The sequence below is a fragment of the Colletotrichum spaethianum genome (assembly GCF_022836535.1).
Source record: "Colletotrichum spaethianum MAFF 239500 DNA, contig16, whole genome shotgun sequence".
In the NCBI taxonomy this organism is placed as follows: Eukaryota; Fungi; Ascomycota; class Sordariomycetes; order Glomerellales; family Glomerellaceae; genus Colletotrichum; species Colletotrichum spaethianum.
In genome coordinates this window covers 305,718-318,774 of record NW_026054786.1, presented here as the reverse complement: position 1 = coordinate 318,774, position 13,057 = coordinate 305,718, and the positions used below count along the sequence as shown (strand labels likewise).

At 53.5% G+C, this 13,057-nt stretch overlaps 2 protein-coding genes across 2 annotated transcripts; both read right to left on the bottom strand.

The window, feature by feature from the left end:
- Positions 1 to 2,716: 2,716 nt before the first annotated feature.
- ColSpa_06594 (uncharacterized protein) lies at positions 2,717 to 2,968 on the bottom strand (the record flags this gene model as incomplete). Its single annotated transcript, XM_049272806.1, has 1 exon — positions 2,717 to 2,968. The coding sequence occupies one exon, from the start codon at positions 2,966 to 2,968 to the stop codon at positions 2,717 to 2,719; it is 252 nt and encodes an 83-aa protein (XP_049128763.1).
- A 4,505-nt stretch (positions 2,969 to 7,473) lies between these two features.
- Positions 7,474 to 9,287, bottom strand: ColSpa_06593 (protein farnesyltransferase subunit beta; the record flags this gene model as incomplete). The annotated part of the gene is made up of 6 exons (XM_049272805.1): positions 7,474 to 7,726; positions 7,793 to 8,092; positions 8,190 to 8,307; positions 8,373 to 8,500; positions 8,606 to 9,078; positions 9,141 to 9,287. The coding sequence occupies 6 exons, from the start codon at positions 9,285 to 9,287 to the stop codon at positions 7,474 to 7,476; spliced, it is 1,419 nt and encodes a 472-aa protein (XP_049128762.1).
- Positions 9,288 to 13,057: the final 3,770 nt, after the last annotated feature.

Here is a 13,057-nt window from a genome sequence, read left to right as displayed (position 1 = left end):
CGGTGGAAGGGGTGCTGATGTGTTGTAACTCGCGAAGTATGTGGATGGGTTGTGTGTGCGTGTGCGCGTGGTGGGTGTGGGTGGGTGGTGTTGTAAGTTAGACTACGTATCCAGGGCTTCCGCTTCTTGGGTTGCAGGAAAGCATCTGAGCCATGAATGGCGAGACATGTGTCTGCTTTATTGCAGAAAAAGGTGCGTTCTCTTTTTTCCCCCCCTCTCTCTCTCTCGTGCTCTGGGCTTGTTGATGAACTAGTGCGGGGGCAGGGGGAGGGGTGGAGGGGGTGGTCTAGCAACAGGTCCCAGGTCCAACATCAACGTTTGTAATGGTACATCAACATAGCAACGACACTATCCGTAGCAGTATGCGGTAATGAAAGCTGCGGCGGCAACGGCAGCGGCAGGAAATGAGGGACCGGACGAGCGAAGGAGGGGATGCAAGTGTGTGTACCTTGGAGTGGGGAGAGGAGGTCGACAAGCAGCAGGGCGTCTGTGTCGGAGCAGGGACGTGGAAAGACAGACGCCGAGTGGACAGGGAATAGGAAAAACCGGGCACTGCGGAATGTGCACGACGGGGTGGTTCTCTCTTTTTTTTTGGTTACTTTTGGTTCGCGATGCAAGCGGCGATGCGGCTCTCGAAAGAGTGTGACCCATGCTTTGCTGCGTTGGCTCATCTCGTTGCCAGTTGATAAAAACCGCTGGAGACTAGACAACCCCACACAGCAACACTCCAAGGAGGGGGAGGGGGGGTACCAGCATCATCGCTGGGCCAGGGCCAGGGCAGCCCAGACGAAGATCTACTTTTGCTGAGAGGTCGGTCCCCTGCTTACCTGTTAGTGGTCTAGTGGTCTAGTGCTCCAGCCCCTTGGACGCTCATCGCTAGGCCTGGCCGTTCGTTTGGCGTCCTGTGCCGTTGTAGCGAGCGAGTATCGAGAACCATCGCTGTAAAACACATAGGTATCTCGATAACGCCCCTGAGCCTCGGGAATTCACCGTACACGATGCTTCATGTGTTCAAGGTGCTTCAGATGCCTCGGGTCCCCATGCTGCCTGTGGCGGTCCTGGCAAACCCCGGCTGTGGTTTTGGCGTGGCTTCTGCTTTTGAGAAATGCTACCTGTGCAGCCGCCGGTCTTGCCGCCGCCGTGGACCGACTTACACTTTGTCCAGTTTAGAGCGGGTTTCTACTTTGCTAACGACATCATCGTCACAAGCAAAGGCGCGCGCCTCCATGCGCGAGAAGTGTACATGCATACATGGTCGGAACTTTGGATGAAGTCTTCTGATGACCGTGTGGCCCGCCGGGTCGCATGGAGGGCTGCCTTAGCTGCTCTAGGGCTACGTACAGCAGAAAAGAGTGCCAATTTTGGAGGCGAAGGAAAAAAAAAATGAGAAAGAAAAAGGCAAAAGACTGACGAGGGCTGCAAATGCAAAGCCGGTGGCGAAATGGAACCATTCAGAATGGCAGGATCCAATCTGGTGAGCCGGTTTCGTTTGGCTGTACATGGAGACGATTCGCACGACAATCGTACCTCGTCGAAGAAGCAGCCAAGTGACTCTCCCCCAATGGTGGGCAGGACATGGGGGATACGCGGTCCCAAGTCCTCGTTTTTGGTCTCTGATTGACATGTTTCGAACTCGCGGCATGTCAAAACGCCAGAGCATCCTTATTTGATTTCTTTGAGCTTTCAAGGAGGGATGTGCCTGGTAACACTTGGGTAACCCTACCCAGTCAGCGTCGAGAGACAAAGGACGACTGGTGAGAAACCCAAGTTCCGAGTTGTTTGTGTTAGCGGCGACTAACGATGCACCTGTAATCGGCCAGCGAGAAAAAGGCCGATTAGCATCCGTAAACATTTGATTAGCAGCATGCCAGAGGTGCCGGTCGTTTTTATTTTCATTTCTCGTGGCCATCGTGGTTGGCGTTGCCCACCGCCAATTGTTCGTTGCTCTGCCATGGGTGGGTTGAGCATCGTGTTGCTGTTCCGAATCTGCCATCCATCGCTATGTCTGTACATCGTACGTATGAGGCCATGTGCATTGGTTGCTGGGCTTGCGTGCATGTATGGACTGTGGTCGACGACAACCTTTGCTGTGGTGGCAAGTCGATGCATACCGTAGGTTCGGACTCGGAGTCGAGCACCTCCAGCACTGCACTGCGTATGTACATACGTAGGAGACGTCGACTTCGAGCCCCATTGTTTACACAGCTCCGCTTGTCGGTTGCCCGCTTGTGGTGCGGGACCCGACGTTGAGGAATTGGAACAGCAAGGCCGATAACTTGGAAGGTGACGTTGTGATACCAACAGAGAAGGACGGAGAACCTAGGAGTAGAAGAAGGGTCGACCACTCCATGTTCGTCTGCGCCATGACAGGCAAAGCCTGGCCGTGCCAACTGATGCTACTGGGACAGGGGAACGACAACGGTTGAAAGGCCAGGCGCCGGACCCACGTTTGGGATCATCCAGTGGCTCCCAATGATGTGCAGCGATGGCGGGCGATTCGCAAGGCCTCATCAAAGTCAAACCTGTCAGTCGGCCTGTCTTGTCGCCTAAGCCAGCTATTGTACCCAGTCAGAATCGGCGAAAATCGAAATCCCTCGTGAGCCCCTCGACAAATCAGCTGCGGAGAAAGTAGACAAATCCCCGTGCGGTGATGTATATGTACACTGGTAAAGACCCCTTGCGGTGACGGAACAGGGTGCCGCAACAAAGCAGCAAATCAGCGGTCACCGGGCGGCCGGTCGGTCGTTGGCCCGGAGCGTGAGCCAGGGTGGCTACTAAAATAGAGGCCAGTGGAGAGAAGAGCGAAGAAGGATGGATACTTGGACAAAGGCGAGGGGCGGTTGGCGGCGAGACGCTGGTTCTCGTAATCGTGCTGCTGCTGCTGTTGCTGCCGCTCACGGGGTTGGGGGTCAAATGTCGTTCTCCAGAGAAAAGGGAGTTCGACGAGACGTAAAACTACTATGTACATGGCGGACGTCCAGTGGCCAACCACAAGTGAGGTTCATGGGCCCCTCAGCAGGCGGCAGAGTCCCCCCCCGCAGACAGGATCGTAAGGTCGGTGAAGGGCTCATTTCTCATGTCTTGTTGCTGCGAGGGACGTGGACGACGTGCATGAACCCTCTGAGCGCCGAGAGATGGCTGCTGGGAGTGGATTCGACGGGGCGAGATCCATTGACATGGGGAACTCTGTCGACATTGGAGTGGGATGAGCGGCATGGGATCGATGTAGTGTGCGCTGGCGGATTGCATGTTAGTTCTCCATCTGCAAGAAGCATGTTCCTCTGCGTTCCCCTCCTCTCTTTCTTTGAGTATTGCGAGAGTTACAGCGGATGCCGAATGTTGCCTAGATCGACCGAGGGCCCTCTCGCTGTAAGGTGAGGCAAAAGTTGAAGGCCACAAGCTAGTATGGACTTGGAAGGCGAGTGTGGAGGGGCAGAGGAAAAGAAGAAGCAAAAAGAGGGAAGCGTAAAAGCCACGCGAACACAAACCGTTGGATGGCCAGAAGCGGACGACGGCGACAGGACCGAGAAGGGTGGGAGGACGGAGGCACTGACGATGGAAAGCCGCGAGGGTTGTGAGGAGGTCAGGGTAGGTACGGACACATAGAGGTGGAGAGCTTTGAGTGGTCGAATTCGTTGTGTTGTTGACGTTGCTGCTGCGCGGCGTGGGGAAAGTGGGAAAGGGCCGCGGTCGTTGAGTACCAATTTTCGCCTGGACAGACGAGAAAGAGGTACGTCGCAGCAAAGTACAGTTACTATCCATCATCCATGGGATACCTTGGGCGCGCGCTGGTGGTGCCGCTGCTTCAGTAACAGTAGCAATAGTAGCAGTAGCAGCAGCAGCAGCAGCCGCCGCCGCCAAGATGTAGCGCAACAGCGGGTGCGCGCGCGGAGGAAAAGACTAGGCAAAGAAAGCGCAGGCCCTTGGGATGCAGGTCATGCAATGATGAGCTGGCAGTGCCGCTGGCGAGACCTCGATCGAAAGGCAAGGTACTTTAACTTGCATTGCCTTCCCTCGCTTGCCTCGTTGGCTTTACCTGAGATCTCAGGTGTTCTCACCTCTGAGTCCATGCTGCGCCTGGCAATTGTCGTCTGTGAACTCTCGTGCTCTTGCCCCCCGGTTCGCAACTGCGATCTGGCAATGCAAGGCAGGAGGCAGAGGTTGATAGGTACACTAGGTGGATGGGGTCATGCACGTCGAGTTGGGAAAAAGGTTAGATTGCGGCGGGCGAACTGTTGCTGCTGTTCATGGAACGGAGAGGTTGGCAGATTGTGGCGTGCAGCTTGAAGGTGCAGGAAAGGAAAGGATCGGTCAGCGAATCGCCCGTGCTTTCCTTCCCGAAGCAATCTGGAAGCGAGAGGAAGGCGCCGGCGCTTCGCTCTCGTAGATGAGGTACCTTGGGTAGGCACTCGCTCACAGACTGACTGCCTGCTTGCCTCCCTCCTTCCGTCCCTCCTCTGTTCCTCCTGCCTTTGCACTCGTCTCGTCGCCGACTGCAACATTTTGTCGTCGACTGCGGAAGTCAAACCTCGTCGTAGGTTTGATACTGGTGATATGGGGCGGGAAAAAGCAAACCACCATTCCCCCCTCCGAGGACTCCCAGGACCTTCCCTGACAACTCTTACCAAGCTAATGAAGCACGGAAGGTGCTACGAACAAGCCAACGACCCTTCCTGACCAAAGAGCTACCTACCTTACTTTTTAGCGCTCACCGTCGACGCCGCTCCGCCACCTGATTCGACAATGGCATCTTTCTGGAACCCTGTCGTCGTCCCTTCTACCGGTATGTACAGAGTATCTGAACCGAGTTGAGCTTCCCCTCTGGTATCTGTACCCCCTCTCCACCTTTCTCCCCACTCCACCGCCGGCTTTCTCTTAGTGGGAGGAGAGAGAGAAGGAGGAGAGGGAGGAGGCTGGAGTGACGTGACGTGACGTGAGTTGACAAACGGCAAGAGAGAGTAATGTGTCGTCTCTTCTCGGACACAAACAACCTACGTGTCACACATGTCGATGACCGGCTTCGAATGAGAAATCGGAGGACCAACAAATGTTTTCCCTCCTAGGCCCCACCGACTAATGACACACATGGCACGACGAAACATCATACCAGACTCGGGCTGTACAAAGTGGACATCTGCTGGAACCCAATCAGCCAAGATCCGGTGCTCCAACGACCCCTCTGAAGAGCACGGCCGTCCTCGCAAAGTGGATATCCGTCTACATATGTAGTAGACTTCGGACTGGGGATATCCTCACCACGCCCGGAATCTCCCCCGAGACATTTCTCTCGAGGGGTCCTTCCTTGTACACGTCCACACTAGCCATGCTTGAGTGAGAGGGAGAGAGACAATACCACTTGCCTCGTCTTTCCGTACCATCGTCGCCGGTTTACCGCGGCAACAGAATACCCCCCAAGAGAGGCCCCTCACCGTCTCACATTCTCTGGCCACTTCTTGTCGGACAGAATCCTATCATGACAGGAGTCGTCAATCCCCAACATCCACAACCGGACTTTTTGGTGACCACAATCTGCGGGATCCGGTCGCTCGGGATTAACAATATGTGATTATGCTGGCGTCCCGCTTGTGAATCAAGTACTACACCCCGTCCGGAGCTGACTTGGCCTGGCACCGTAGCTATCGACGAGGGGTGTGAGGGGCAAAAGAACAAATAATAAGACACATCAGGGACCCCTCCTCGCCAGTCCATCTGCCACACACCACCCCGCCCGCAGAAACAACACACCTGGCCTTCTTTCAACGTCATTTGTGTCCTGGAAGTCGCATATGGACAGATCGCCATTGGATAAACCCGCCAACAGACCCGAGAAGATGGGGGGTTTGTCAGAGTCAAAGAAGACGCCCGACCTCGAAGTGGCACCCTCGTTGAATCGATGTCGCACCACATACCAGACCGCCGTTCTGCCGTTTCGCCTGCAGAATACCATGCCATGCCATCCTCTGACCTGCTCTGTTCTGCTCACTCTTCTTGGAGTGACTTTCTTGTGTCTTCGTCCTACTATGCGGCGCGAGCAGCATAGGCATGCTGCTGCTTACCGTCGAGGCTGACCCGGCGGATCCAACCTAGATTTCTTCCCGCCCTCGCCTTTAACAGCCAACAACGCGTCCTCCCCCGGTAAGAAGTTGGAAGCGACATGAATTCTAGAGGCATTTGCGGCAAGTTTCAGCGGCCATGAACATAGCTGGGAACGTTCCCCGGCTCTTTTGGTTTGATATCAGAGGCCGTCGAAAAGAGGGGCCACATGCGTGTTGTTCATGTATGACAACAAAAGACATCTGCTCAGGCCCTGCTCAGGCCCTGCGCGGTCCTGTAAGGCGAGATGCGCCAATCGAACCTCGCATGGTTGCCATGGGCCAGGTCGTTCTGCTGGGGTTATCCACCGCGCTCGCAGCAATCAGTCTTCTCCTCTTGATCGGTCTACTGTCCACACACGCACGAGAATGCCGATTTAGTTTCTCTTGCTTCTAAGTTGTCTCAGGGCTGGGCTGGTCCCTCACTCTCTGTGTGTGTGCTCCCCTGATGTCTCAAACCTGCCATTCTAAGACAAGCATCCAAGTCGTCCCATAACTGTCAAACTACAATCAGGCATGGGTGGGCGGACACACAAGAACCGCATGGCAGAGACATCCAAGTGGCGTGTTGCAGGGGCCCAAGCCGCCAGATTGGCCCAGCTTGAGATGATGTGCATTTCGCTGTCACCACGTCGTGGCGCCGAAAGTCAGGATAAGCAGCAGAACGACCCTTCTTTCCAGACCATGTGCAGCCTTCGGCCATCGAAAGAGGCGTCGGTGGAAATGTTGGCCCGCTGTGGGATGGATGGTGAGGGAGGTGAGCGATGTACATGCCGAACTGGATCTGCCCCGGCGGCCACTTGGTCCCTTTAAAAGCCAGAAACGTTGCTTTGATATGTATTATCTGCCATAACACATCCATCCCCCATGCAGACTGTATGCTTGATTCGCGTGCTGCAGCTGACGCCCGGATTCCTCGTCTAACTCGGGCTTTCGGGAGGCCCAGCCTGGAACGCGACATGCACAACCACAACCGCCGCCGCCGCCGCCACCACCACCAGCAGGTTTCCTGCGCCGTCATATTGCCGTTGATGAGTTGTTCAAGAATATCACATACGATCCCTGTACGAGATCTCTTTCTTGCGCCGCTGCTCGAGCCCGAGATGCAGGCGTCATTCCGTGGCGTTCCTTACGCAGTCCCGCCCGCTTCCCTTTCTAGTCGTCGGGGGGCCGTCAGTAGGCGCGTCTTTAAATCACCAAGCTCATCACGGAAACGTCTCCGCTACTCTAAACGGCCCGATCCTTTCTTCTCCTAGCCCACGTGATACAAGACCTCCAATGTGCCTCTTCCTGGTCCTCCTCCTGGTCCTCCTCCTCCTCTTTCTCCGTACATAGAGGGGGGGGCGGCCGCTTTGAAGGCGGCCAGGCTCCGTGGCAGGCTTCAGAATCCCTGTCTGGACTCGAAATACGCCTTCATGTCGTCGACGCTCTCCTGGGGGATGGTGTAGACGGGGTGGATCGTCCCGACGCGGTCCTCCTCGTCGAATATCTGTGTTCCTTCGGCACACGGCGACACCACCCACTTGGGCTCTGGGAGGATCGTCTCATCTTCGTTGACATATGTAAGATCCCACTGATGCTGCGCCGAGCTCAGCCCCGAGAGGACATAGCAAGTGTGATACGCATCCGAGGGCCTTTATCGTTCGAAAAGTCAGCAATCAACGTCACACGGAAACAAGCGTTCTACTGCTGAATCTCACCTGCTGGGCTTGTCACGGAGGCCACCACGTTTCGACCGGTCCTGGCCGCAGCATAGGATGTACCGGATCAGCCCTTCTCGACTGTACAGACTGCCCTGATGGGGACTGAGTCGACCATCGGTTGGCGGATCCTCGAGCTCGCTCGCACCCTTCAGCACGGCGTCGATCAACGGCCAACACCCACCAACCCAATGGCTGTAGCAGCCGTCGACGAGCTTGTTCGTACGGCCACTGAAGCCACCCTCCGGGGCGTACTGCCGTGACGAGAGCCAAGAGATCAGTCGTGGCACGTCAAGGTATCTGTCGCTCGGGAGGCAGGAAAGAGTCAGTTATGCGCTGCTTTCATGTCAACCCCTCAGTGGACGAGGGGGTGGGCTCCCAGCGGGCCTGTACGTACTTTGGGATGATGCGGTGCGGAGTATCCAAGATCGAGAGGCAGCCCAGCGCGCAGAAAGCATACGCTCCATGCGCTTCACCATCCGGCTTTCCCGATATTCCCCCCTCGAACGTCTGGCCTTTATTGGGTGAGCGCGGGCAGGCGGGCGAGAAATGAGGCAGCCGGAGCTAAGGCATGACTTACATTTGCGTACATAGTCCGCCAATCCAGTGAAGAGCGTGGGCCGCTCAGGCGTCCAGGCTGGCGAGTCGGTAGAGAGGTCGAGAGGGAGGTTCAGGAGGGTTACAATAACGGCTGCACAATATGCTCCCCTAGAGAACCTGTCAGAAAAGAAAACAACGTTCGCTCGCATGCTCGCACGCACGCCACGCCGAGCGAGCGAGCGAGCGAGAGGTTGTTGTCATGTCAAAACCCACCTGACGTCTACTTCCCCACCCAGGGTCATCTGAATCCCTCCGCTTGGTTGTTTGAGGGAGCAGAGCCACCTCCACATGGCTTTCCTGTCTATGGCCTCATACGCCTCCTCGCCGCCGACGATGGCGAGGGCGAGGACCACGGCGTAGGTTGTGGCGAGGTGGGAGTTCTGCCCGTGGCCACCGCCGATGCCACCGGAGGGGTTCTGCATAGTTCTCACCGTCTTAATCAAGTCCTCCCGGTACACCGCCGTGTCGTAGCCCAGCAGGGCTAGGGCGTTGAGCGACCAGTACAGGAACCACGGGCGACTGGCGTCGGCGGCCACGTACGGCGCAGGGAACCGCCCTAGCTGCTTCTGGAGAAACCTAATGTGGTTGTCGCGGAGCAGCGAGGGCACGCCGTGCGCGTTGTAGTCGATATCGCCGTCCGTCGCGGCCAGCAGCGGGACACACTCCCGCACGGTCTCGTCCTGGGCCTGCGACGTGGCCGTCGTGAGCGCATCGCGCACGGGGGCGGCGCCGTGAAGAGGTCTGGCACGGAGGCGTTTGGCTCGATGCTCAGGACGTCGTCGCTGGCAGAGTCGTCGATGAACTCCTCGTCCACGTCGCTTTCTTGCGGGCGTTGTGACGACTCGCCGGCCTGGGCCTGAGCCTGGCCTGGGGCCTGGGCCGAAGCAGCGGCCATGTTTGGTGCTGCGCGCTTGATGAAAGTGACTTTGGGACGACGTTTGAGAGGTTTGATGCGGGGTCTCATCTCACTCGCAGCGGGAAATGGGAGAACCCGAGTTGTCTGACAAGTCAGTTCAAGGCCTCAGCTCTCATTCACGTATGAAGGTTACAGAATTCTCATTCCTGTCAAGGTCCAGAGAGCGGTCCTAAACCGAGATCTGTGGCTTTGAGTGGTGACGGTTGGAGCCCCTCTCACCTGCCACTGGTGTGGTGCTGTGTGAGGAAGTTCATAAAAGCGGGTTATCGGGTGTCTGATTGGCTGCTAGTCCACTACGCTATTACTAAGGACGGGATTCCGTCACCACCAAGACGTGAAATCACGATATCAAACCTCAACGGCATTCCTCTGGATGTGAGAGACGATCGAAATTGATGGATTGTTCTTTTTAGTCGCAATGATTTAAGTTGTAACCTAGTTTCTGATCAAAGCGTGGCTGAGCGCGGTCATACTAGGGTTAGCATGTAAGACCCCACCCCTCTTTCCCTTCTGATATGGCCAGGCTTCCGATAGCTTCCACTAGGACTGGAGACTGTTGCATTCTCAAACTCTTCACCCGGAGAACTATGTCGGTCTGGCTCTCCTCATCCAGACTAAGAATAGAATCGGTAATTGGCATCGATAGCGAAACAATACCAGTCCCCTCCCAAAAATATAGAAATGAAGGATCGAAGACATGACATGTCCTCAGGAGCGATGTTGACTGTCATTAGTCGATCAGTAGACTTGGAAGTCCTGCACCACAACCACTGCAGATCGCAACGCTCTACGAATATGATTGCTATACGACAATGGGCTGGAGTGATATGTTTCACTAAGATAGGGCAAACATCCACCCAAAAGCGGGTGTTATCCGTCTTGTACTTGCTGTCGGAGTCGATCTGTTCTTAGGTCCACCTGACGGAGGCTTTGTAAAACTCAATGTCGTCGGTATGAAAATTTTCGAGGCCGCTGGCACCGCTGCGGTGGCCAGCGAACCACTTGTAGTAACCATAGTGGTTCTGACAATCCCAGCGGGAAGCCATATCGGCATAGATATCAGAGCTGATTTAATCCAAGTCAGCTGAAGCTCTAAACTGCCAGTCATCCCATAAAAATAGGAGTTTACATCGCATATGGTACTACTAACTTGAGCTTGGCACCAATGTTCCATTCGCTGGTGGCAGCGCAGCAGCCCGATCATTCAAATCAAATCGGGGGGTATCGTTTGACTGTTTGTCTACTTAGCAAATATTTTGTTTGAATTAAAGACATTTTACTTAATTTCCTATGTTTGATGGATAACAAGCTGTGATATTGTGCGCGGCAAGGGTGCCCAATATTGTGAAAGGGGCCACTCCTCGAATTTTGAGAGGCTGAGGGCCAGAAATGATGAGACGATTGAGGAACACACAGCAATGGTCTAAGCGGTGTTAATCTTGATTACTATCTAGGCCTCAAAAAATAAAAATATTCTTCTACCGTTTATATGATTGAAACAATGTAGTAACCACACATCACAGAGCCATTGCTATAAGTGCCCCGTTCATTTCGAGAAAGGAGTTCGTACGCAGGAGCTTGAATCGCGATGGCAAATTACAAAGGGCACAATAGCGAGTAGACTCACTAGCGCTAACAGCAGAAGTGAAGCACGGCTAGTCACCAAGACGAGAAGAAATGCTTCAAGGTAATCACATACAGAGACTCCGTATACGCACGATGTCTCATCAGACTAAAGTGTCAGTGCAGAACAACACTTTCCGCATTACCCTTTGTGATACTCACGATGTGTAATGGATGATGCATGCAGAGCACTTGTCTAGAGCAAGTACAGCGATGAACAATGCTCATATTCAGAACACAGAGCCCTTTGCATGTCAAGTATACATAGATACAACGAATAGTGTAGGTATAGCTATACGTATGTGATTTTATCACATACGGGTACTGTAACCCATGCTCTGGGAGCTGTAGTGTGCAAGTGCAGGTACTAAATCGTAGTGTAAGTCCAAGATGAATAAAGTCAGCATGTGTCCCCACGACTTTGATTACACACTGACTAGACCTTTCTGCAACACACTATCACGTCGACTATAAGCTTGGTGGGGCCTGCTTCGATGCCTATGGAAAGACATACTGACGACTGAAACGAAGAGTGAAGTTTCACAAATTTGGCGACAATCCGTAAGAGGCTCACCTTTGTACAGTAGTCAGAAGTGAACCAACCGCAATCCAAGGAGCAACCACTAGTGACATATGAATAACTCTGGCGTCAGCTAAGTTGTTCAGAAGGAATATGAAATCCAAGATGAAGGATTCTTGCATATCCTGATGTCCCCAATCTCTTCCCCTCACATACACAGATATACACGAGACTCCTAAGAAGTGCTGTTGTGTGAGTTGATGGAACTGGAAAAGGGTTAATTAGGACTCTAGTGTAGTGGGTTCATGATGTCTATCTTTCTGTACACAGTTGTAGTCAAACCCCTTTGAGAACGCATTCTGGCTTCGTGTCGTTTAAATCAAGTTAGAAGACCCAGATTTAAAGTTGTGTGCTCCTCAAGGCGTTGGCACAGGCTCCCTGTGGTTCGTAAACAAAATCAAGGAAATCTTAAATTCCTTTCAGAATACTTCAGGTAGGCCCCATACGATCTCAATGCCCTAGCCCAAAACACTTATTGATATAAATCAACATTCTTTGCATGTGCATGATGAGGCACTGTACATCTTATTAGCACAGACCTGGAAGGTGCTGAACAAAGAAGTGCCGTTCTAACGCTGGCATAATAAGTAGGTACAATGCTATTCCCTCTATTGTATATCGGCGTTTGCGCTATATTACTCGATATCTTGTTCGCTTCAGTAAATCTTATTCGAGCCTTGCAACAGCAAATATTGGAGTCATAGGCACTTGCTGGAAAATCGGCGGGGTCTACAAGATCCTCGCAGGGCAGAAAGGCTGATGAGGTACAGGGGATGTGATAGGACAAAGTAAACTGTATTCTAACAATTGATATCCAAATATGTGGAATAGCACGTCTCCGTATACTTTATCTACATATTGATGAATCCTCAGCCATTCGCCAGCCTGCCGAAGACTTTAACGTAAAACGAGTCAGTCGTCAATTGTTCATCATCGGCGTTAGCGTAAGGGGGCATCTTCCGTGCCCGTAGCTGTTGACAAACACAATCAAAACATCAACCGTGTGCATGGGGGCGAGGGGCACTGCGCGAACAATCTGGCAGTCGCTGGCGCCCATGATCCGCCGCCTGTTCGTGGTAGCAATGCCAAAAATAGATGGGGCCAGAATACATTCCAGTTTCTTGGTAGTCAACACCCATCATCTGATCTCCGCTCAAGTTTGTTTACTTTTGGCGGCCCCATGGGGGTAATCTTAAGATCGACCTGTCCAAATGGGTTACCTGTCGCATTTGGATTGCGAGCTCCGTACCATCCCCAAATACCTAATCCAATTTTTTCAATCTAATAAATAGCTGCAAGCACATCTCCTTTGCAACAATCCGAAACCTCTTCTTGTAGACCTGAACAACACTGTGCTTTCTCGAGGAGTCACAAGTGAAGCAAAACGCTCCGCGTCAGGAGTGGTTCGATGATTGCTTTACGTGCTATTCGTGCCGTTGGCTGCAGCAGTCAATCTATCGGGCACGTTTGTCGTGTCATTTATGAAAATATCGAGCGTCGTGTGGCTTTGATTGTTCCTCAAGAATTTCACGATCTCATCTTGGCC